We start from the raw sequence: 25,877 nt of genomic DNA, 5'->3' as shown, positions 1-25,877 counted from the left end.
ATGCCTTTCTTCAATTTCTGTGTCAATTTTATTACAAAAATAAATCGCCACTATTACGAAGGGCGCGTCACACGGCGATGGCGTCATTGCGAGCTCTGACGTCACGGGGTGAGGTAAAAACGGTTGCTCTTTGAGAGGAAAAAGAACGATCGCCGATTTTGCGAGTTCAAATGACTTTTTTGAGGCACGGTTAGGGTAACCCGTAAACTTTGGCTGATCATAAAAAAGGAAAAGCGGTGATAACAGCTTAACATGGCGAGTTTGCATATTTGAGAAGGGTAACTCGGGATTAGAGATACGCAAGAAATTTGTGAAATAAACAAGCGAAAAGCATATGCTGTTTTTGGAGAAAATAGAAAATTTGACACAAAATTATCTTAGGGGTCCCAAAATGAAAACATACTGAACTGACGCTTATTTGCGATGTGAAGGATTTTCATGTGTTATATAGGCTACATCATTTTGTTCAATAAATTGATTTTAGGCAGCAACCCCAGTTTTCAGAAAATATTTTCTTTCTTATTTCCGTTTAGTTCAGAGGTTCTCGACCCATTTTGCCTCGTTTCAAATTCCCCTATTTTTTTACCAAACTCTTCCCACAAAACTGTGTTATCAGTGATTTCGCCAGTGCAAATGTAAATTTAAATGAATTTAGTTTAAATGTAGATAAAACAAACTTATTTATCCCAATTCATATCCTCATATTTAACCCCAAATGATATCAAATTTCCCGCTAAGGAGTAAATTCACCCTGGTTTGAGAACCTCTTCCTTGGTGCGTTATTCGAGCGAAACAAACAATCAACTCTTTGCGTTGTATCAGCAAACCCTACTCTCCATAGCTTTAGCCGACATGCGTCGAATTCGTCCACGACTCGATACGCTCGTCGCGTGATCGCTACTAAACTCGTCCGAGTCGTGTTCACTCAACTCGGAGTAAGTCTGGATTTGACTCGCTGAACGACGTCCATTAGACCGAGTAGACTTATACACTGAAGCAATTCGTCTTGTTGATCGCCGGCTACGAAGCCTCGAGCTTTTTGACGTCACTGGCCTGGTGACGTCATCACTCATGTCGTCACCGCCCGATGAATTGTTTTCGAGGAAGCTGATTTTCTTCGAAGTCCGTTTGGATTTGCGTAGGTTTTTAAATTTGCTTTGCGGCTGGAAATGGGATTCCTCGTTTTCTTCCGAACTTTCGTCGGATGAGCGGCTTGCAAATGGCGCGTCTTTCATTACTGGCGAAAGTAACAAAGTAATTGAGTCTAGACGGTATTGAAGTTAAGTATTGAAGTTCAAAACAAGCCAAAAATTGAACCAAAAGGTTGAAAAATTCCAAAAAGTTCACATCAGTGCCGCAGAAAGTATTACTTTGCAACTGAACCTAGTATGTATCGAAGGCCAACGCCAATATTACGTTATGATTTTTTTCGCCGTTATAGACGTGAACAAATATTTTGCTTAATTGGGCGCGATTGATGTACATTTTGTGGGTAGAGCTACTAATACCAGAACTCACAAACGAAATGCTTGTCAATAGATGGCGTAAAGAGCATAGTGATTTAAATTAACAGTGAGACTGGGATACAAACTTGCCTTGGCGGGTCGGTTTCAGCGGAGACGGTGACGCGTCGATGTCGTCATCAAAGTCGGGGTCATACATGTATCCTCGTACTTCCGGGGACTTAGGGGAATCACCATTGCACTGGGGCGACACAACGCTCGCTGAGGACTTTCCAGCAGGCGAAACAAACTCCTGCTTGATTTTCTTGCTGCTGGAAACTTCTGGACCGTCGCTGGTTTCGTCAATCATCGCTTTCTTGCGGCTGCGTTTCCTGAACGACCTCGTGACCAGAGTGTTGTCATGCTCTGATGCGCACGAGCTGTCGTCAGAGTCGCTGTCGTATTTTGGTGAATCAAAACGTTGGGCTGCTAGTGACCTGGACGAGCAAGGCTGGTCCTCGTCCCCTTCTGTGTGTGATTCCATGATAACACGACGTCTGGTTGTTCGTAGGACTTTCCGTTCAGTGCTTGATTCTTCCGATTTGATGCGAGTGCGTTGTTTCTTGCTAGACCGGCGTCTAGGTGATAGTTTAGGGTTACCATATATGTATGAACAAAATTCCGGACGGCTTAAATAAACAATTTAGGCGACTCCAAACATGCGTTATATCGCATGTTGTTCCATGTTACCAACCAAAGCAGTCCTACTTTTTGACAAAATAGCATGACTATCTCAGAGACATAGAGCGCAGTTTTTTTTCTAAATAAGTAATAAAAAATCCTGGGCCCGGTCCTTTTAACAGAGTATTGTTAGCATTAAAGACGCAACAAATACCAAATAGCCTTTAATTCATGCTGACAAGTTGTTTTGTCCGAATGTTGGTAACATCTTGTATCAAAAACAGCACAGACAACAGACAAAAGAAAAAATAAGACCCCAATCAGTCCAGAATTAAGCCCGTTTAATTCAAATTTAAGCCTGAACCCGGCTCAAAGCAGAAAAGCAAGACACACAACTCTGTGTAATGCTCTCCTATGTACTTCACCCAAAACTCTTTGAAAAATGACGTTGTTATTCAGTACCAAACTTAGTAGATTAGGTGTTTTAAAGAATATTTTTATTCAATAATTATATATTTTTAACAAATCACCTTCGATTTGAGCGACGTGCAACAATGCTGGCATGTAAATCTTTTCTGTTTTGCCATTCTTTGATGATTGGACCCATTCTTGCCAATACAAGAGCCTGAAGCCTCACAGTCATACTGTAAATCTGAACATGAAAAACAAAAACAAAATTTATATACTTCTACACATATATATTTTCATGAACAATGCAAATCTGGTTAATGCAAATTCATGAACATGCAAATCTGGTTAAATGCATACTGGGCAAGCGCACAGTCTGTTTAATTGCAAGGAAACGCAGCATCCCAAGTCTATCACTTGTGATGGAAAAACTTTGGGTAATTGCATTTTTGGTTAATTGCATGAAATGCTTAAAAATCTATATGCAATTAACCGGATTTGATTGCAGAGTACCTTATTTGGTCATGTATAATTTTATCATACTTCCAACAGGTCACTAACGAAACTAATGTGGACATTGTTCTTGAAATCAATTTTTTCGAAATTTGTTTGTTAACCAAAACTTAGTGTACAATTCTGTCTCTAAAAGAGGCAAAGGCGTAAACAAAGAATAAAATTGAAGAGGAGCAAAAAACAACAACAACAGCAACAAAAAACGAAAACAATGACAACAATTTAACAAAACACCAACCTTGGACTTTTTGTTGGTGTTATAAATTTTCGAGTTCTTAAAAATGAGACAAATATCGTCGTTGACTGCCTTCGGACTATCGTAACTTCCAAACGCTAGTTTCTCTCGAATTTGTTTTAAATCCATTGGCTCATCGACATATTCATGATAATCCTGCATAAAAAAGAAGCAGTTGAATAAAATTTCAACCTAATGTTTTGTCCAAATGATTTTTATTATTATTGACAAACAAAAAGCTAAGTCTCAATTAAAATTATGATCTGAGTTTTTAACAAATGTTCAAACACTAAACTATAAGCTAAAATGAATTTCATGAGTTAAGTGAGCAATCTCTCGATAAGGCACTGCTAGGGGTTTATGTGTGGAGGCAATTTTCAGGTTTGACACTATATTTCAGCAAATTTGCTTATTTTTTAGCCATTTACACAAAAACATTAACCCACAAAAAAGCTTAGTCTTCAAAACAAACCAATTTAAAACCGTTCGTTCTTTGGAAGAAAAAAATGGCTTGTGTTTAGAATTAAATCAAAATTTTACACAAAATATTTGCTTTTTACTAAACGCGCTGTATGGGACAATAGGGTTCGTACTTACGTCTTAGTTCTTTGTTTTATGACTTTTTTACTCGTATCACATTGTGGTCTGCCAAAAAGGTTGAGAACCACTAATTAGGTAACAAAGTAAAACAACTAAATTTAGTTGTTTTATGATTAAACGTTTAGATATGATGACGTAATGTAATACGTCACAACTTGCAAAAACTACATACCGGGTATTCGTCCTCATCTACACCTTCTCTAAACGGGGTAGCATCCTCAGTGTCCCATACAAGTGACATTAACTCGGTACATTGGCGTTTCCAGTCATCCACATCAGGTAGCTCTTCACTTTCATCACTCGATTTGACCTGTTTTGAAACTTTTCTTCGAGAACTACGGCGTTTTGGGTAGCGAATTTTCTTCGGAATCTTTTTAATTGTCTGCGAGTCAAATAGGATTTTGAGTCGAGTTGCAAAGAGGTTTTAGGTATTTGAGCCAAATTCCTTCAATGCAGGGAGACATATTTTTTTGTCTGATCCCTACAGTCCAATAAACAGTGTTTTAATATGTAAAAGCTTTTTACTTTACTTGTGACTAGCATATAAACGGGCCCCAAGACATGCATCTATGGTTAGTGTTGGAACAAGACTCGGTACTTGGTATCGAACGATTTCAGTGGTACTCATTTATTTCAGATTTCAGTGGTACTCATTTATTTCTCATTTCAGTGGTACTCGTACTCATTATCGAAATATTTTGCCATAGTTTTCGATACCAATGTTCGATACCGAAGGCCCGTTTACACTATAAGAATACGGGCAACTTTTTGTCTAAATTTACTTCGGACAGCACAAAATCGGGAAAAAACTTCTGTCAGCAGGTTACGTATATTTGTTTCGCTAATGTGGGGAAATCACATTTTTCTACGTGCTTCTGCATGTGTGTGTGTCCGCATGCCATGGCACATAAATTAGCTAGTGATATAGCCTACAACTAAGTACAACACTATATTTAAGTAGTCGGTATCGGTACTCGCTTCAAAATCTGGTATAGTCCAATCACTATGTATGGTGAAAGAAAAACGTTTGAGCATATTTTTTTAGGGCGCCTCGTAAAGTTTTTGTCGATATATTTAATCCTATTAACAGAGTTTCCATATCGTCCTTATTTCTAAGATTTCTCTTTGTTTTAAAGTCCAGTGTCTTGGAAAAAATTAATTGTACTTATTTCTAAGAAATGTCCTTGTTTTTGCTTGAGTCCCTATTTTGTCTTATTTTCGACAAATTACAAAACAATTTTTCTCTGTTATGCCTTATGTAAATGCAAAGATTTGTTCAAAAACGTTTGTTTCATTTCGTAAAAAAAAATATTTTTTTGGTTGTCCTTATTTTGGGCTCCATGCCGATGGCAACCCTGATTATCAAACTTAAGAAATCGAACATTTACTAAGAGGATTTAACTTTTTATCTGAAAGTAAAATAGTGTTTCCAGAATTAGAAGTTCTCACCACAAAATGTTCCGAATCTGGAGTGGCATTGAGGTAATCATCAATTGAAACATCATTCAACAACAAATTAATGTCGTCGCAATCAATGTCGTCCATAAACGACAAGAGACGATTTTCAAGAAACTGCAAAATATAAAATGATGAGATAAATCAGTGGTTATAAACCTTTTTTAATTAATTCCCACTTAACAGTTCCTCCCTAAACTAGAATAAAACACGAATTTAATGCACAAATTCAACTAATTTACGATGTTTCAAACAATATGAAATTAAATTCATAACTGGGGTGAGCCCTGAAGCGTCTATGAAGACCAGCGATCACGCCACACTTATATATAAATCACATTACGCCAGGCATATTAAAGAAAATACTGTATATCAGGGGTGTGCAACCTGCGGCCCGCGGGCCAAATGCGGCCCTTTATTAAAGGTTGTGCGGCCCGCAGAGACGTTTGGATTTCAAATGTACTGGCAAATGAGTCCAACTATTACATATTTTTGAGCAGATTAATGCGCCAGATGCTATTTTTCTGCGACCTGGCAATTTGTGGCTAGAATCAAACGCGAATTTACTTGTAGTTAAGCATATTAGAGAAGCAACGAACAAAAATCACCTTGTTTGATACACAGGTGCGGCCCGCGATCTAATTTTGGCAATTGTATTTGGCCCCACAGTAACAAAGGTTGCACACCCCTGCTGTATATGATATAAGCTGGCATCAACCTTAATCAAGTCATAGGCCGAAAAAAATCCCGGGATTCGAACCCACAACAGAAGATTAATTGCGGCTAGCGCTTTGCCATATGACGCGTGGATTCAAATCACATCGCAACCTTAATGTAAACTTATAATCTCCGGAAATTTCCCAAGAGACGGATTTGTACTGATTAATTATAGTTCAACACATCATCCAGTCCTTCAGATTTTAATATTAAGAAAAAATTTTTCTTACAAAACAGCATTTATCCGAAGTCTGTGGTTGCATAAGATACTAATTATGATGTTTTTAGGGAATTCATTGTTTTAAAACAAAAGTTGGCAGGATATTTTTCGTCTCTTTTCGACACAATTTCGATTACAGTATAGATCGCATTTTGTACAAGAGCCAATAAGACACTAGTAACACAAAACGCACTTTTTTATCAAAAAATGGGCAATTGAGCTGTAAGGATATGTGTTTCAAAATGTAAACAATTCGCATGCTAAAAAGCTTTTCAAAATTTAAGCGAAAAAAACAACTATCGTCTAAAAAATTGAAGTTATAGTTACGAATCAAATAATAAAAGATAACATTTCCAGACTTAGAATGTTTTCCATAAAAACTGTTTTTCATACCTGCGCTGTTTTGACAATTTTCGAATCAGATTTGTTAAAGGCAAGAGCGTTTTTGGAGAGCAACTCAATGTCCCAAACAAGTGACGCTTTTCTTCTGTAAAATCGGCTTTGTAATCTTCGTAATATGAGCGAGAGATCGATGGGATATGGCACTGCAAGAACGTATGTTGGGTAGATTTTGAAATCCACTGGCCCCGAAAACTGGAAAAACATCTCTGGAGAAAAAATGTATTTTTTGTTACTTTGTCGCACAATAAACGTTTATTTCTAAACAACGTTGCATTTTTTTGCCGTTAAAAACGTAAAAAACGTAAAAAATTGGGCTTTTTACAGAAAAGTAAACATCAGATTTAAATATCGGTCACCGGCCTACTTAACTATCGATAACCAGTATCTGCATCGGCCTAAAAACTATCTCTAATACAACAGAACAATTTTTTTTTCATGAGCTGTAAGCAAGCCTGAAATTAGTTTCCGAACTCAGCCCTAACCCGAAAGTACAAGTCCGAAATTCGCGTCCAAACCAGACTTTTTCCTAAACAATAGCGGAAAAGTTGGTGAAAATGATGCCTACTGTAAAGCCAGGCCTAAATTTAGGAAATGTCAGGCTCGAAACACGTCTGAAACTTGGGCCTTAACCCGACCCAAAAAGCCCGGCCCGACTTACAACGCTGTTTTTATCACCACACCCTGACTACATTTTTTAATTTTGTGATTTGTTTATGTTTTAACTTAAACACAGAATACTAACTGTATGTTGTTTCACATGAGTAACTGCCGAAAAACTTCGAAACAAAACAAAATCAAAAATGCATTGTTGAACGCGGTGTTGAACGCCCAAGGGAAGAATTTTAAAACATGAGGGGAGGAATTTACTTTAATTTGTAAATGTGTTTTGTAAATAGACACTCAATCTCCGGAAATACAACCTGTAAAGTTCATAGAAAAGTCAAATTTTAAGTGTTTTTTGTATGCTTAAGCATCTTCTATGTAGTGTATTCGGTAGGAATAAAAATGTTTTGAATTTTTAAAGGGGGAATTATTTTTTTTTTCCTTTTTCTAATTTGAAAACACACAAAAAATGAAATGCAGCAGATTTTGAATTCCTTTAGTTTGTAATTATATACAGCCTCAAATGTTTAAAACATAATAATCTTGTAAAAAATGTTCACTTACTAAAATTGAGGAGAGTTTCAATTGCACACACTATTCTACTTGTTTCCCTGTCTACAACGTCAACTGTGTCGTCATCAAGGTCACGTGGTTCGTCCCACCATGCGCTCGGTAATTGTCGAACACGAAAAAGCTCATTCATTTCTTCAACACCGATCGGCAGACCTATGTATAGAAAAAGCAAAATAAAGATAAAGGCTGTGATACAAAGGAAAAATCCTCCAAATTTGGAATTTTCACGGTAAATGTTTTTCTACTGGAGTATACTTATTACGTACCACATGTCTGTTGCTGTTTTTCTTGATTTCGTGTTTTGACAGATAACTCTGAGTCGGATATTGTTTCCAAGTCCCATGGTGACATTCGTTCCGTTTCCTATAAATGTTCATTTCAAAGTTAAATTCAAAACAAAACCGAACAAGTGCAATTATATTGAATGAAGACATAATGTAACAGTTCATTTTAATTTTTCTCACTAAAATGTAATTAGCGATTTTAATTTAGTGCCTTGTAGTTGTAGAAATTTTGGTCAAGTTTCTTTCTCAGGGAAACACACAAGTGGGGCAGATGGGATTAAAACCCACAACCTTGTGAGTACAATGCGTTTTTCGACACCTTAACAATTTACACCATGCGAACAAAACTTAACATTGATATACAATGCAGACCAATTTGGTACCATTCCAGCATTTGATATTTACCAGTTTGGGCACCAAGCAGACGTAAATAAAGTAGTAATGCACCAAAACCCGCCTCAAAAGGTTGAGTATAACTTTCGGCCTAATCAGCTGTTTTATGTGTTCAACTGAATCTTGTGTTACTGATAGAAATGAACTGGTTAACGACACTCAAAAACCACTTTCACAATGCGTAAACTTTACTAAACTTCTAATATTTTGCAGCCAACGTGACGGTGCATCACTAATACTAAGCATACAACATGATACCTGAGAGTCCCACTCCACAACAAAACACTGAAAAATGTTATCAGGCTGTGTCGAATCACTTGCGTCCGATGAGAGGATCGTCCCATACCACCAAGCGTCATCAATAATTGATCGAAAACGATCCCCTGATTTCCAACCTTGCAATAAGCTATTTTCATACTAAAAAGCAAAAAAACGTATTAGGTTTAGTTTATTCTTTGTTTGTACAAAAAAGCAACTAATAAAAGTGTACTTATGATAAGTGATGAATGCCTGTATTGTAACAGATGTATGTTCTGTCATAGTTTCACAAATCGACACGAGCATTAAATTTGCATATTCATGCCCTGTTAACACACAAAACTAGTAATTGAAAGGGTATCAAAGAACAAAAATTACTGTGTGTTTAAATGCGTTAGGCAGTGAAAAACGGGTACTTTTGGGGCCTGTACAGCTTAATACACTGCTGGTGACATAGGGGCTAAAAAGCTACAAAACTAGCGAGGAATTCGAAATGTTTGTGACGTCACAATCCACCGAGCGTTAACGTGAGATGCTCGGTGCTCGACCAACACAGAACATTTGCAGTTTTAGCCCATTCCTGAAGGTCACGAAAAAACACATTAGTTATCCAGTCAAGTATCCTGTTATTTACATGATGTTTGAAGGGTTTAATCTGCCTTGGGAGCGCAACCACCTAAACAACCTGGTTGGGTCCATAAAGCGCTGGCTGGGCAAATAAAACCAGCATAAACGAAAACACTAGCGCAAGGTACTCCAAGGACAGTCACTGACAAATTCGAGACATGGTAAACATTTTTAAAAAGCATAAACTTTTACCTGCTGTTTCAGGACAAGAAAGTCAATGACATCAGGCATGTCATGAAATCGAAAGGAAAACGTTTTTTCCTCCTCCAAAGGATCGTCATCACTTAATCGAAGTAAGTTTAGCTTGCATAGAGTTGGAGGTCCGACTTCGAAAGTAATATCAATCACTCGACAATGTTCCACAGAACTGAATTAAAAAAGCAAATTGAACAGCTGGGAGACCACAGAAAAGTCACTGAACTGAAATAATTAATACCACTAACTGCACTTAAAAGTCACTAGTATATCCACAAATTGGTTATGGTATAGACCCATAGGGTAATTTTATTAAAAGCTGTATTTTTAGGCCAGTTTTTTTAACATGGTAGCTATATTAACATTTTTTTAAGCACAAGTACATTTTATTTATCTTTACAGTAGAAAGTGAAGAATGCATTTGCAGTTCCAGATGAGTTCATAAATCAGCAGTACCCCTTGGCGTCATCAACCAGTTTTCACACCCTAATTTGTGTTTCCTAAACTATTAATTTATAATCATGATAATTCAGCATCCTTACACCACCTACAAACTGGCCTTGCTCCACTGTTGTAACAGAAAAGTGCCAGAATGACTATGTATAACAAAGTAGGTTACACTAACAACTTTATTTCTGTTAAAGACTAGAAGCCTCATTTACCATCCTTTCTGGTGTCAACGTCGAAAATTGTATAATGCCAGCTCTTTAGCAAATATTTTGTTGAATTAGTTTTACGTACCTTAATTGCAAGTTGTTGTAGCAAAGATCAGCCACATCCCCAATGTTCCAAATCTTTTTTTCTGACACAACTTTTACATACAGCTGGTGTCCCTGCAATAAGTGCTAAGTGTTAGAGAAATTACACAACTAAAGACAGCCAATAATGTGACCAATCCTAAAACAGTTGCTTCTTAAACATCATCTTAAGGTTTTTTTTGCCTAAATCCTAAATAACAGCTAATCATTTTTTGTAAAATTTGTGTAAAAGTGTAAAAATTTTCTATAGTAACTCTTTTTACCAAAAAAAGCATTCTTTTATCTGGCACTAGAATTGTTTTAGGTGTTTTTACTAGTTATGAAATCATACTTTTAGCCACTAAAAACTAAGGGTTTTTCACTTAATCCTAATTAAAAACTTTTTTCGAACAAAAAATATATATTTTTTAACTAATTAATTATTTTTTCACACCTTGGGTGTAAATCTTGCTTTAGTAGAATTTGAACTACTTAAAAATCATATTCTTGATCTGGCTAACTTGAGTTAATTGTTTTTAACCAGCTATGAAATCCTACTTAGCCATTTGAAACCAAGAACCCATTTTTTCTTACCTCTCTAATGTACATTACTTCGTCCCCTATCTGGGGCAGGTAAGGTGAAGGACGGGGAACTTCTTGTTGGATCCATTTAGGTGGAAGGTACTCTTCTGGGGGCAACATTCCAGGAATAATAGCAAATGGAGATTTCATCTGGGAAAAAGTGCAACACTGAAGCATGAAAATGCAATGGCTTATGATAGATCATTACAGTCCGAATAAATGACAAAAATACTTAAAACAACCACAAGAAGTAAAAAATAAACCCGTATTCAGGGAGCATTAATTTTTTTAAACCAACATGTGTCCTTCCTTTCGGCGCTTAAAACCTTCAGACAAGGTTTCTTTGGAAAGTTTCTTTTACTGTTGAACACTGGTGGCAAATTTTTAGGGCCCTCTTGACTGGTCCCACCAATGTCCCCCAGTTGGGTTTACCCACAATGCGCCAACCTCACTTTCTTGTCAGCCCCAGTCACATAATGCTTTATAATACGGTGTAGCTGCAGCGCGTTCAGCCATTATCCACCAATTGTGCCCTTCCCTGTTTTGCACTCCATAATGTTTACTGTTGCACAGCTATTTCCGGCTTGGTGATAGTTTTAAAGCAGTTGTGTTGCTATGGTTTTTTTTCACCAAGCGAAACAAACTTAACTCAGCAGCGGTCTAAAATCAGATAAATAAAATATTTGCAAACCTGTGCCCCGTAACTAGTTCGCATTGACATTGTTGAAGATTCAATCTTGTGAATCTTTGCTTGTTCCATTTCAGATGCTTCTGAGTTTTCTACACAATAATAAATACTTTTTATGCGTTTTTTCTATGACAAGTGCAGCAATCCACTTACCATTGGAAATATTTGAATGAGCATCACTAATATGACCATCTGATTGATTTGTGTTCCAAGACATAGTGGACAACAATCGCTTCTCTCTTCTTCGTGATTTACGCTGGGTCCTGGAGGATCTTTTTTCTGGGTGTAAAAAATGTTTGTGAGAATTAGCTCATGCAAAAACTTTATATTGAACTGACCCAAGATAAAAAAACTGGTTTAAATATAGTTTGTTTGCTATTTTGAGACGGCTTGGCTGGTCCTGGGAAAAATACTTTACTAGATAGTTTGTAATATTATTTTTGGACATTAATAAAAACCAAATTGCCAGCGATGTAGAATAAAACATATTCATTTTATTAAACAGACGTTTTGACAAAAACAATTGTCATCATCAGTGAAAATATAATGTACAAGCGGATACAAGCTGTGTCTTGCGTTCCTAAATTCTTGGTATTTTGGTATTCACTATGCAACATAAATTTTCAATCTTTCCTCTGGAAAATTACGACAAAATTTGTGAAACTAGTAGACAACAGTCTTCATAACAGTTGTGAACTGTAATTACTAGTTTACTGATGCAAACATTGATTTAAAAATACCTAATACAAGGATTAAAAAAACCCTACCTGAACTGTTTCTTGTCGGAATATTTTCATGCGAATGACGAGGAGATGACCATTCATCATCGTCGTTGTCTTCAGAAGAGCTGGAACTACCATCTACAGTCCATAAAAAATTAAAACATCATTTAGTTGCTTAAGGACATAAGATTGATTTAAACAATAGGGGTGAAGCCAAGCCAAGTTAATAATTGCCTAAGCATACATGTATCAGATTCAATACAAGCAACAAGTTTGGCTACAAAAATCTCAATTGAATGAATAGTCATCATACATACGTTTTTGAGAACAGATTGGCCAAGTTAGAAACAGATTTATTTATATATCCATTACACATTTGCAGGGGATTATGAACAAAAATTATACAAACACTCATTATTTTTGATACCAAACAGACGAAGTAAATAATACAACCCAGAAAATAAAAATCCACTGTGCATTGAATTTAGCATACAATAGTAGCATTACACACACAAAAATTGTACACATACCGCTTTCACTGTTACTGGGGTCGCTGCTCAAGCGATGATTGTTTCGAGTTTGTGTTTCCTCATCACTTAAATCTGAAAAACTTTCTGCAACAAATAATAAAGAAAAAATGAAATTTTGTTCTTTTCAAATGAAATAAAGTTGCTTGCTGCTTAGTTTTCATGACAATCTCATTTGGGCGAAAGAATTTAGTTTTCCTCCTGTTATGCAAAGGTACAAGAAAAGTTAACGTTCTTCAAGCCACATCCTAAACTGAATTGTATTGACACAAATTACACTTTTGTTTTTCCAGTCAACACTATGACTTCAGTTCAATGCTATAAATAAATTTTAAGTTTGAGTTCCCAAAACCTGAGATAAAATAAAAACTGAGCCATACAAAAATCAGCCTGCCATATACGTTCCTTGCAAACGATTTTAGTTGCGGATAATCATATTGAACTGTAGCTTTCAGGATAAATCCGTGAAGTATAACAAGACTTGACTTAAGATAAAAACTACAAAACTGATACTGCTTACCACTTTCTCGAAACATGTTAGACCGAGTTCCGTAGTTGTGACGTTGTTTGTTGATAAACCGATTCAGTCTCAATCTACTCGAATCAACTTCTTCATCATTTTCATCATCAATAACATTTTCTGCTTCCTCTTCAGAAACCTGAAATTTTAGTGTTTTGATAAAATGTTTACTCATATTGTGATCTTGTTTTATATTGGTCAGAAATCAAGCTGCATTGTTTTATATTTATTTATTCATTTCTTTAAAAGTTGTCCTAAAAAGAGTTAGCATTTGGCTGCCATTGTAAAACTATTGAAATGTTTAAATAATCGTATTTGTACCTTGGTCCAGAAAAACTTAAACATTGTCACATTTAAGGGTTTGTGGGGTAATAGGTCTGGCTTTTGGGCAAACACAACAAACAACATGCTATAATGTGACACTGGCCGACCTGTGTTAATTGCATTGAGTTTTGACGTTGTTAAAAAGGTGTGACATTTACCCAATTTATATCAAATTAAAAGCAGGTAAAAAGTCTTACAAAAACAGTTTGTTTTCTTCTTCGAGTAGAACTTTTCGAAACTTTTATGTGAGCAGCAGTTTCCTGGATAGCAACTTTTGTAGTGAACTGTTTTTCTCGTTTGAAGTGCAATATTTCGCGTTCTCCCTGCGCTTTGTAGAATTTATCATTTCCCCTAAAAATACAGTTTACGCATAGTAACTATATTTTTTAAACTCATTTTGAATGAAAATGTTGAAATTTAGTGAAAGCCAAAAAACAGTTATCATGTAATTCTTGGGTTCATTTAGGGCTACATTTCCCTCCTTGGAGATCGATAGCACAAGGTTGGGGTATAAGATACAGTATTTCTAAAAGCATTTATTGTTTCAGCCTATTTGTAAATAAGCCGTTTAATATGTTTCACAATGTTTTTACAACTGTGTCGCTAAAATTTCATGACAGCTTAAAGTCACAAGCACAAAAAAGTTTAAAAACCACAGTTCTTAATAGAGATGGACTGATATGTCTTTTAAGGCCGATACCGATTATTATTAATAGTTAAGTAGGCCAATCACCGAAGGGGTGACTTAAATTTTGTATCTTTTCCACGGCAAAAATTTTAAAAAAAGCTGATACTGAATATAATCAGTAATATGCAAAATATCGGGGCTGTCCAGTCGATAATAGGTAGAACCCGAGGTCTCAAACCGTAATCTTGCCAAGCATATGCAGTGAATACAAAACTCTCTTGCCAAAATTTCATGCCAAAAACAGAACAGTATCCAATAGTCTGACACACAAAAAACATATCATTACCTGTTATAATGAGATAAATCATCAGTAGCCAGCATTCGCTGACCTAATGCCATTAGATCTGCAGCTGAAGCCATTTGGCTCCTTGGTGCATTGCTGTGCATTTGACGAACACCGGCTACCTCTCCTTCTCTCCGTAAACCTACTGGGGCATTTCGAGATGGGGAGGCCAATGGTGGTAGCATCTGTTCAGGTCTTGCATCTAAAAGCAAGGTTTGGTTTAATTGCCTTGAACAACTTTTGTTGATGATTAAATTAGTGCAGTATTCTGAGTGGTTGACTACAGATTGTTGCATAGTTGTAGTCGGCAAGTGACTGAATATGCTCAAATAAAAGCATACATAGTACACTTAATTTACCATATATTCTCAGTTTTAATTAAAACATGCTAATTTCTTATCTCTTGCAGAATCAATTTTGAGTGGAAAAATTGTTAGGAATATGAAGGAAGTATTTGAGCTATTAACACTATACCTCACAGCAGTCCCAAATTTAACTAAACTCAATAGGTGGGGCAAAAAAAACAATGATTAATTTTGCAGCTAATGAGGGGTATGGTTGGTGTGGTGAAAAAGAGGTATTGTGTTAGCAGATTATTACATGTACATGCGTTTATTTGGTTATTCTAAATCATTTTCTTATCCACGTGTAATGATGCTTTATGGCCTGATTTGGTATTATGAGTTTGATAGGTCTAATGCGCTATGGTTTATATAAAAGTGTGCTGTAATTACTGATTTATTTCAGCACTTCAGATTTGTATCTGATTTGAAAATTTAATAATGTTCAAGCTTAGAATGTAGTTAAAATTAGATGCTTTACTTGGTGATAAAGGATTTTCTGGTTGATCTGCTATGTTTGCAATTTCCCCAGGTTGTACATTTCCATCTTCCATTTCTCCCAAGACTTCCTGCAAACCTAAATAAAATACAAGACCATAAATTTCCACAATTCAAAAATTTTCCAAATTTTCCACGAATTTCATATAATCCGGACAAACTATTTGGAACAAAGGGTCCGTATTAACCAAGGTTTGCTGTATAAGTATAAAAAAATGTGATTTTATTTTTCTATTCAGTTGCTATATCTCACCGTTTTCGGCAACAGCGACAACTGGCAACAAAGTATCATTTGCCAAGTTTTCTCTTCCTGGGACCAATCTTTGCAGGTCAGCTGGGTGTGGGTTACCATCAACATCAACTAAAAACGGGGGTGGCATTCGATGTGGGGCTTGCTGGGTTTGTTCGTCCAACACGGAACCAAAGGAGTCGTGGATAAGTGGTCGATAATCAGTGTGAAAAAACTGCTCTTCTGGCACCTGTTTTGTAGTTTTATAAAAAAATATGTTGGAAATCTTGTTTTGCCCAATTATGAAAAACTGTATACATGACTGTTGCAAATTTATCTATTTTATAATTATCCAAACACACCATTCGCCCTTATAACAGATATGTTTCTTTGTTTTTTGCCTAATTTCAACTAAGTCCCAATCTTTACTCAGGAATTACAAAGCAATGTGGTTTTGTAGGCAAAAACGGGCTGATTCTTAGACAGGCAAATGCAAACTTGTAGTAATTATGATTAAAACATTTTTGATTTTAGACAACATATTAGAAAAATCACATTATTTATTTTAAAATTTTTGTCAATGTCTCTTGACATCTTTTGGCATGTGTTACATCGTAAAAGTAAACAAACTTTTTTGTAGGCAAGTCCGTTTCCATAGCTGAATATAATCAAATGTCCATGGGAATCTGTACAAACAATATGATCTCCAGTTGGTGAAAACTTTGCATCAAATACTGCACCGTGGCCTTGACCTTCAAGCTAAAACATAGAAAAAATATTTTGTGCCTTTGCTTTAGATTCTTTTTTATTAAAATCAAAACTTAATTAAGTTTTGTTTGTGACGAAGTTATCTGCATTTTTGTTGTTTGCTTGTTTTATTTTTATCCTCGGAGGACAGGCAATGCCTAAATGTGTTATACTCACACCATTATGTTTTAATTGCAAGTCTGTTGAATCTTTTTTTTTATTTTTTTGACTTTCTGGAAGTTGGGGACTTCAATTTAGTTCAAGTGATCGGATTTCACTAGGTTGAGCAATGCTGCTTAAGTTTTTTAGGAAACACAAGTGACAGAGACAGGACTAGGAACCACAACCTTGCAAACACAAGGCAGTTGCGCTAACCACTGAGCATATTTGGTAACTTTTGCTTTATTAGTATTAATTGTCAAATAATAATATTTAAAATAAAAGCATCAAATAAAATTTCAATAAAGTTAATATTTAGAATTTTCAGTTTCACTGGTTAGGCCTAGTGTTTTTTTTAAAGGTGTTTTGGTGGACCGAAACGGTCCCCCAAATTTCTCCAGCGGTTTCCCAAAATTTGGACTTATGGCTATTTTTTTGCAAATATGGCTATTTTTTGGTATTTAAATGAAACACTTGCGGTCTCTTAAAACTACTTAGCAGTCACCCAAACCAAACCTTAAAAAAAACCCTGGTTAGGCCTATGCTATGTTTGCCGAAGAAAAAGATTGAGGCCCAGTTTGTTAAATAACTTCAAATCTTGTGCAGATTTTTTTTACCATGTTATAAAATTTCATGATATGTTCCCCAGTGGTAACATTCCACAAGAAAACATTTCCATCATGGCCAGCACTGAGCAAGATTCTAGGATCTGTTGGATGACCTTCCAAACAATAAGCATCATCCAAATGACCCTGCAAGTGTATTTTTAGAGTAAAATTGTTAAAATTTGAATATTTAAATTAGTGGTTGTCAACATTTGCACAAATGTGGATCAAAAAAACATCTAAATTTGTTATCTGTTATCAGATACATTTGTATAGTAATGTTAATGATTAGTTAAAAACAATAAGCAACCAAACTATTTTTCTGACCATAGAGAGAAAAGTAAATTCAATTTAGGACTTAAATCAACTATTTTATTGAAGCAAGAACCTACTTCCCATAAACCATACAATACTTTTTAAACACGTCATTTTTGGTTTATATTGTCTAATAATGCCGTAAAATATTTTTTTCTACCTTTAGAACAGTTTGCAGTGTGTAATCATCAGCTTTCCACACTTTGATAGTATAATCAGTTAAAGAAGTAATAACATGTTGGTCGTGGCAATCCCAAGCAACCATCACAACTTTGATTTTGTTTTTGTCAGTTGATGAAGATTCGTCATTCTGTGTTTAGGAGAAAAATTGTAAAATTTTGTAAAAATGCCCTTTCATCATAGCAGTACCGCCAGTGCTAAAGTTTATGAAAAGCAATTTTTTAGGGGGCTTATGTAAGCTGCAGATAGTGCACACTGCTTTAACCTATGAGGTCCTATTGGTGCAGTTGGTGACAAGACATTGACCAGATAGGGTCATGCAGTGGTTCCTAATCTCCTAGGATCCGGCCCGAGACGGGATTTTAAGCGGCCCGCAGACAGTTTCCAGTCTTACATGATAATGTGGCCCGCATCCACAGTCTGCCACAATCCCCCACTACTTGCTTACAACGTCAAATTATAGTTGTAAATGTAATGGACAGTAACGCTTCTCAATAGCAAAAAAATACTTTCCAGCCGTTGTTGCACCATACGTCCATTGTTACGACATAAGTGCCAACCTTGCTTGTGGTCTGCTTTCACTGTTTCCTTTGTTTCCACACGTGTACCCTAGTTATAGTGTTTCAGCAGTATCTAAGTCTGTGGTGTATGCATTAAATTTGCTGTGGTGAATAATTTTATGTTATATCAGTTAGATAGTTTAAACTGTATTGTAATTGTGACATTCTTGATTGTATTTGGTTTAGGTGGTCAAAAATGCGTTTTAAATCACTGGATAAATACGCGATTAATGTATCGATTCAGGAATCCGGCCCGCCAAGTACTTCATTTTCTCATTTTAGGCCCGCTGACTGGAGAAGTTGCCCGCCCCTGGTTTAGTTGGGTCGGTTGGGTTACATTTTTTCATTTTGGCTTGAATTAACAGAAATATAATCACAGGAAAAGCTACATCATGCCAATAGTGGTACCGTACCACAGGTTGAGAACCACTCAGTTAGTGTAACCACATTTTTGGGCTGAAAACTTGTGTGCATTAACAATGGTAAAAGTAGTATGAAACAATGTGTGAGTATTTTAATTTCAATTTTAATAAATCAAACAAAAAACCTTTTATCACTTATTATATATCCAATATAACAACACATTTTTTTTACCGTTTCTGACTTTGCAACATTTAAACATGACGATTTCCATTCGTTTTTCTCAAATTTCCAAATACGAGCAGAACCGTCACACGAGCCGCTCGCGAATCGCAGACTGTTGTGGGCAAACCATATACTGTCAACTTTATCCTGAACACAAGAAACACATTTTTATTTGTTACATCATATTGTTATCAAAAAAGGCCGGTATTGAACCCTATATTTGGTATTAAACCCGAACCAGTAAAAAGTCAAAACATAGTATTAAATTTGTAATTGCAACCAAAAGAGTTGTTAAATTCAGAAAAGTACTGAAGGACACAAGTTAACACATATAGGGATTGTCATAAATGGCTTACACATTATAAGGTGTTGCGCATATCAGAGTAAAAATTCCTTTATGGTTCTATAAGGCTGTGTGGGTTGATTTAAAATTAAACACATGGGAATTTAAACCGGTTTAAAATCTGCAAAACGGTTCGAACTGGTAAATTGCCCAAAGTAAAACAAAACCAGAATCCGGAAATATAAACTTGTAAAAACCTGAACCAAACCCGAACCCCTTGAAACAATGGAAATTGAACCCCAATCGAACCTGAACTTATACGACAAGCGTTTCGACTGCTTGGTTTTTATGTGTTTTATTTCATCACCAAGCAATCTCGTTAAGCTGTTGCAAAAACAAAAACATTTATACCCTTTTGGTGATTAAAGTTTAACAGCACATGTTTTATAACAAAGCTGTTGGATAAAGTCTTTTATGTCAAATTTTTTGCAAAAAAAAATTTTGACATAAAAGGGCATGATTTTCCAAATAAAATATGGACAAAAGTAAATTGTTTCTATTTCTCCAATGCATGTCAAAACTAATTCTCCCCCTCCCCACTGTTTACCTTGCTACATTAAATCTAAGATAAAGCGATTTGGTTAATCTGGATCTTTGCTTAGTTTGGACAAAACTCAACATATAAATAATTTATAATGTCATAAGACTTAAACTAATTGACATCAGTTATTCAATCAAGTTTTTTGTTTAAAACAGGTCTAGATTAACCAAGGTTTACTGTACATCAAATTGGCTATTGTTGTTACAATGCAAAACCAATAAAATGTGCTAAGGAACAGCAACCATAAAAAAAATTTTGGTTTTCCGTTCAAAACTTACAGTATGTGAAGAGAGTTCATTAATTCGACATGGTACATCAAGGTCTGGCGCTATGTAATAAACGTAAACATTGCAGTCAGATCCACCAACAGCCACAAATCTCCCCCCTGCACTCCATGAAGCACACAGCATCGAAACACCAGGTCGATTCCGCTCCTGGAATTTGATCGGTTGTGTACAAAATTCCTAAAAAAATATGTTAGCTTTACAAGGTTGAGTTTCATTGCTTGATAAAATAGCAAAAGAGCTCTTATATAAGGTACATAGATGGAATGGGTCGAGCAGAGCCAGAACCAGAGTAGTTGGTACTGAGCATCGATGCTCAACTTGCACAAACTGAACCAAAATAAAATTTGCATATTCACTCCCTGCTAACATACGTAACTAGTGTCCGAAAGAGTGGGCCGAGCCAAGCCAGAACCTGAGTACTCGGTACCGAGCGTCACCTTTTTTTTATTTTTATTTTTTATTTATGCTCAGTGCTAGGCCAAGAAGTTACACAAACTGACCCAGCATCAAATTTGCATATTCAGGCCTGGAAAAGACATGAAACTATGTTTTTGATGTCACAATGCATCATGTGAATGCTTGTTGTTCAACCAAACACAATATTTGCAGTTTTGGCCAATCCCTAGTACATAGGTTACAATTCACTAACTTGAGTTTTAGCATTCCACTGCCAGAAACAGACATTACCATCTCGGCCAGTAGAAACAAGGTATCTCATATCATCGTGTATCACTGGACTAAACTGTAAAAAATAAAAATAATGTTTAAGTTATTGTTAATGTTATCAAAATCTGTTAAAGGGTTTGAGATAATCAAGCAAAACATTTGAGCAAGTTTATTTGTAAGGTAATATTAATTCGCAAATGTGTAGCTCATAATCATACTACACAAATCACGGTTTTGCCATAATATTCGCTAGATATAATAAAACAATATTGTGAAACATTTCGCTTTACAAGAATAAAACACACCGTGACTACGAGGTTGTTACGTCATGTGCGTGTGACGTCACAATTGCCGATAACCGATCGCATCGAACACTTTCGGTTAATGCTCAAGTCAAAAGTCAAAACACAGTCATGCGAAATCAAATATTTAGGGTAAAAAATATACAAACCTCCAAGGATGTAAGTGTCGCAGAATGACCGTGTAAAATCGCAATCGGTACCGCCGTCTGCAAATTCCACACGCGAATAATCTAAAGTAGAAACGATTTCATTACAACTAAACCACGGAAAAAACGTTTTTTTGTGTAAATTGGGTACAACTCGAATAAGACAGCATAGTTTTTCGCGAAACGCTGTAATTGTATCGCTTCATCCAAACCGATTTAAGTTACAAAACAGCGCCAAAACATATTTGCTTGCGACCGATGTGGGGTAACTTTTTCGAAACTTTTTTTCTTTTCGGTCCGGCGATTAGTAAACCAACGTAAGTTTCGTATTCACAGCTTATAGCAGGTTGTTTCGTCCAGAGCTGTAAATCGGGCAGACTGTTTGGGCCGGGTTCGGGTTTCGGTTTGAATAAAACGGGTTCGGGTCGGATTTTACACTAGACCCCATTTTGTCGTAGCTTGGTAAATCGGTTTGATTTTAATCCAGGTTGTAACCATGTTTGAGGCCCGGTACAACTCTAGTTCGCAGCAATAAGATATTTCCATGAAATTAATAGTGTTCCTTATATGCAGCCCACACAATCGTTTCAACGCGGGGCGGTGGCTTTATAGCAAAGAATAAAGCAAGTACGATATAATTGATTGTCATTGTGCGGGTGTGTCAATCTAAGTTGTTAAATGCAGGATGGCATGTTACCTCTCATATGTCAGTCCTGTTTTTTATTCATAATTGTCAGAAAAACCACAGACATGACTGTGAGTTACTTTAGCTTTAACTGTTTGTTTGTGGTATTTAATGCCACAACCATGATAAACGCAAGTGTCTCGTGGTTTGCTACACAACGCGGCAGTTGTTGCAATGCAAATTAGCATTGTTATGCAATTTAAACGAGCAACACCAACATATGTTTATTTCATGAAGGACACCCGTTAAAACGCATGTGCTACAACAACATGAGTCAATTGAAAAACAAAATGAGTTTGGGTCATTTGCGTTACGGAACAGCTACATTCAACATTTTTTTTTTGCATAAGCATCTCATTTCGCCAACATGTTTAGTTTAAAAACCTGGAAAAGTCCCGCCTAAAATTTCTCAAATAATTCAATAAACAAGGCCTATATAGCGATTATCTACAAACATTTTGGTAAGGGTGTACATAGTAATATGTCGAGTTCTGTAAATTACCTTGTTACAACTTGCCGCTGCAATAAGTCGGTTGTCGAACGATACGTCCATGTCGCAAATTTCAGCTTGGTGACCGCGAAAAGTGTAAAGTAACCGACCCGTAAAAACACACCAGCATTTAATGAGGCAGTCGTCAGAACCCTGAAAAACAACATTTCATTTTAACCTTAGTGCTCGAATAATGATTATATATATAGTAACAGTAACTTGGAAGAATCAATGATGACATGATTTTAAAATCACATCATTTTGTATATTTGCACCACGATACAAGTAAAGTGTGAGCAACACTGGTTTACTTTAGAAAGACTCCTGTCGTGGGTTCGAATCCCACTGCAGGCTACGTTTTTTAGACCAGGGGTCGGCAACCTTTTTTGTACTGCGGACCGTTTTTGAAACTGAAATTTAATCTCAGACCGGCCTTCAAAAACTACAAATATTCAACAATCAAAACGCATTAATTAGTTTATCATCTCCGGGATACATGGGCAAAATGGTTTAAAGCATTTAACCTGAAAGTATACGGCCGGGTAACGAACTCCTCGCGGACCAGCGGTTGCCGACCACTGTTCTAGACTTCGCCTTGCCATATGGGAATGCTTGGATCGACTTGATTCGGTATCACGCCTTTAAGAGGCTTGGCATACTATAATTTACGGAGAAGTATGCTGTGGTCTGTATGGACCGTATAGGGCAGATTCCAGTAAGAATATATTCACCTTAGTTGGTTCATATTAGGGATTGTTTTCAACTGTAATTATACATTGCTGTATAAAGTAACCGCCTTATTTGGAACCTTTTGAAGTTATAAGGTTATTAAGATGATCCCAGTACTATCATGGTAATTTGACCATTGAATTAACAGTCTTAGAAAACCTAGCGGCGGTGGGATTCGAACCCAAGATTAGAGTCCAGCCATCTTATCTCGTTTACTTACAGTAAAAATTTTGGTTCCAGTTCGATCAAACAAGACACAGTAGATTGAGGAAAGATGACCAAGACATCGAAGACACATTTTCATCTCGCTGTACGAACTGACCGGAACCATTAACTTGTTTGAAGAAGTTTGTCTTAGCTCGCGTCCTCTTAACGGATGAACTGCAAACAGCGTTAAAAAATCTGTTCATTTCCACCCTATTTTTTTTAGGTTTTTAATGTCTGTATATGGGTCAGGCGCGTCAGGCCATTCGGCCGAGTTCCCGTCCCAACGTTCATTTTCACCCTATTGCAAGTTTATTTTTTGTTTACCGTTTAATCGCTTCGATTAATGTGGGCTTGTACAAAATTTTTATAGAGATTGTGATATTCGGGCCAGAGTTCGATTCGGGCCGTTTCGGATCGGGTTTGAAATAATGGCATCTTGTAAAAAAAAAACTAATAGAGATACTGTAATATTCCGGTAAGAGTTGTAACTCGAGTCGGGCTTTTTGGGTATGCTTTTTTTAGGCCAAACTTTACACACTGGTCCATGGTAATTTTACCTTGTTTTAGGCCTTATATCGGGATTCGCGCTAGTACTTTGGGGATTTGACGCTCAAATTATCTGATTCAGGTACCATTTGCATGCTAAAACACGTAAATTGTCCGAAAAATTAACGTGTTTTACTATCATGGGTGAGGCATATTTCGTCAACAGGATCAAAACTAAGACACTAGTTTCGCTTTAAAATTCGAGACACGCTTGGAAATTGCACTATAGTGGTTGAAATTAAAAACACCAAAATGTTAAATTCATGGAAATTTACTAATCAGGTGCAATAACCGCTATGAAAAACATCGTGTTGTCCACAAATGGGTCATAAAAACAAGGCTTATAATTCACAGTGAAAATTGCCTTACTTCGATTGCAATTTTGAAGATTGCTTGGCGGGACCACAGGTCGAGCATTTGCTGACGCAGCAAAATGCTTGAAACTCCATTTTGTGTGTGCAACAGATTCGACGGTTCGCAAAAGGGAATTTCTTCTGCCAGTGTTAAGCAGTGATGAGTCGTGAAATAGGGAAGGGGACACATGTTTTTCCAGCAAAGGTGCAAGTCGGGAACAGATCTGAAGCAAATGGTCGTTCTGGACGTTTACTTGTTTTCTTTGCTGAAATGTAAAAGTAATATTTGAATGGCTTTTCTCAAACAAAAAGGTGATTTTTTTGGCATTTCGAGGGGGTACAAGGGTCCCCCCATTGACCCAAAAATTGTCTGTTAGGTAAAGGGACACTTAAATTCTCCATTACTACAAAAAAGTGAATAATTTTTGTTTTTGCTGTTTTCCAACAAACAAATTCGGTACTACCACGGAATTGGCAGCTAGTGGCAATTCTATCGATAAAATATAATTGAAAAATGTTTCATACATAAAACACAAACTATAATATATTGAACAGAATTTGCAATTACCCAACTAGGCACTTAGGATATCAGACAAAAAACATGCACGATTTCGGCCATTATTCCACCGAACTGAAGCGACGAGAGAAGCCTTTTTCTCTCGGTCTTGCATGAGCGCTCGCGGCATCATGACGCGTTTATATAATGTCACGTGAGCCAAGCGTGATTGGACAAACGTTCGCCGAGGGGAAAAAGGCACGACAAAGGCAAAGCAGAGAACTCGCATAGCTGTAAGCGAAATGCCTTCCCTTTACGCCTGGATACAAAACGACCCAGGGATCAACGCCAACATCCACAAAATGCAGCAATTTGCAACATTTTTTTGCGAAAATACATTTTTAGCTGCATTTGCTGCATACAACCCAAGACAAATGTGTTTAGGCGCATCGTGCCCGAAGGGTATTAGGAGGTAAATTAATTACGCGAACTTACCAAATCATCGTAACTTTGCTCATGAAAAGCTCCTTTCCAATCTCGTCTCTTTGGGATCAACTGAAAAATTTGAAAACATTTTAGGCACCAAAAAGTGACCCTGACATGACAAAAAAGCAACTAAATTAAACGAAAGTTTCAGCAAAAACATTTCGGTATCGGCTCCTGAAGAGTCCTCCTACCTTGAGGGATCCCATTTCTTCCCGTAAGATCTGCAGAAAAGATCCAAAGTCATTACAAAACTGTACATGTACTTTGATCAGCCAAATAATATGCATGCTGTTTAACATACCTTTGCGACGCGTTGGAATGGTCCCTGAGATAAATAACGCTCAATGAGGCAGTAAACATCTGAAAGAACACAAGAAAACGTAATCTTTCTTCCTCATCACTTAATCAAACTTAACAGCAACAGATCAGCTACTTCCAACTAAGTTACACAGGCCTAAACCTACCGAACTCGTCTTTTGATCCACTTTCTGATAAACCTGACATTCTGAACTTAAAACGCCCGTTTCACATCTAAATATTGAAGACAAGGGAGCTTGATTATACCTTTCGCATGTCGAGCCAAACAGAATTCACTTTACCATTCATCTTTACAAAGCCTCTGTACCAGACAGGCCAAGGGTGGTGTGTTTTACTTTTTCAAATGTTTTTCCTCATTTACGCGCAAAAATAACTTAATATTACTA

General features: G+C 36.5%; 1 protein-coding gene across 1 annotated transcript; it reads right to left on the bottom strand.

The window, feature by feature from the left end:
* Nucleotides 1-14: 14 nt before the first annotated feature.
* LOC145233794 (bromodomain and WD repeat-containing protein 1-like) lies at nt 15-25,839 on the bottom strand. Its single transcript, XM_080098576.1, has 37 exons — nt 25,773-25,839; nt 25,638-25,704; nt 25,475-25,533; nt 25,365-25,394; nt 25,183-25,242; nt 24,208-24,457; nt 23,306-23,466; nt 22,369-22,509; nt 21,185-21,265; nt 20,717-20,809; nt 20,059-20,244; nt 18,906-19,043; nt 17,732-17,881; nt 17,269-17,403; nt 16,376-16,504; nt 15,770-15,995; nt 15,500-15,595; nt 14,681-14,879; nt 13,904-14,057; nt 13,383-13,521; nt 12,866-12,949; nt 12,381-12,473; nt 11,767-11,892; nt 11,617-11,705; nt 10,938-11,075; nt 10,348-10,439; nt 9,604-9,778; nt 8,785-8,943; nt 8,116-8,212; nt 7,841-8,002; nt 6,665-6,879; nt 5,329-5,451; nt 4,052-4,261; nt 3,283-3,435; nt 2,654-2,775; nt 1,596-2,080; nt 15-1,237 (listed from the first exon to the last, which is right to left on the bottom strand). Exons 2-37 carry the CDS (start codon nt 25,675-25,677, stop codon nt 819-821), a joined length of 5,409 nt encoding a protein of 1,802 aa, XP_079954702.1. The 5' UTR covers nt 25,678-25,704; nt 25,773-25,839; the 3' UTR covers nt 15-818.
* Nucleotides 25,840-25,877: the final 38 nt, after the last annotated feature.

The sequence above is a fragment of the Phallusia mammillata genome, chromosome 6 (genome assembly GCF_965637545.1).
Source record: "Phallusia mammillata chromosome 6, kaPhaMamm4.hap1.1, whole genome shotgun sequence".
NCBI lineage: Eukaryota > Metazoa > Chordata > Ascidiacea > Phlebobranchia > Ascidiidae > Phallusia > Phallusia mammillata.
The sequence above is the reverse complement of the archived record's forward strand: the minus strand, read 5'-3'. Positions and strand labels throughout refer to the sequence as shown.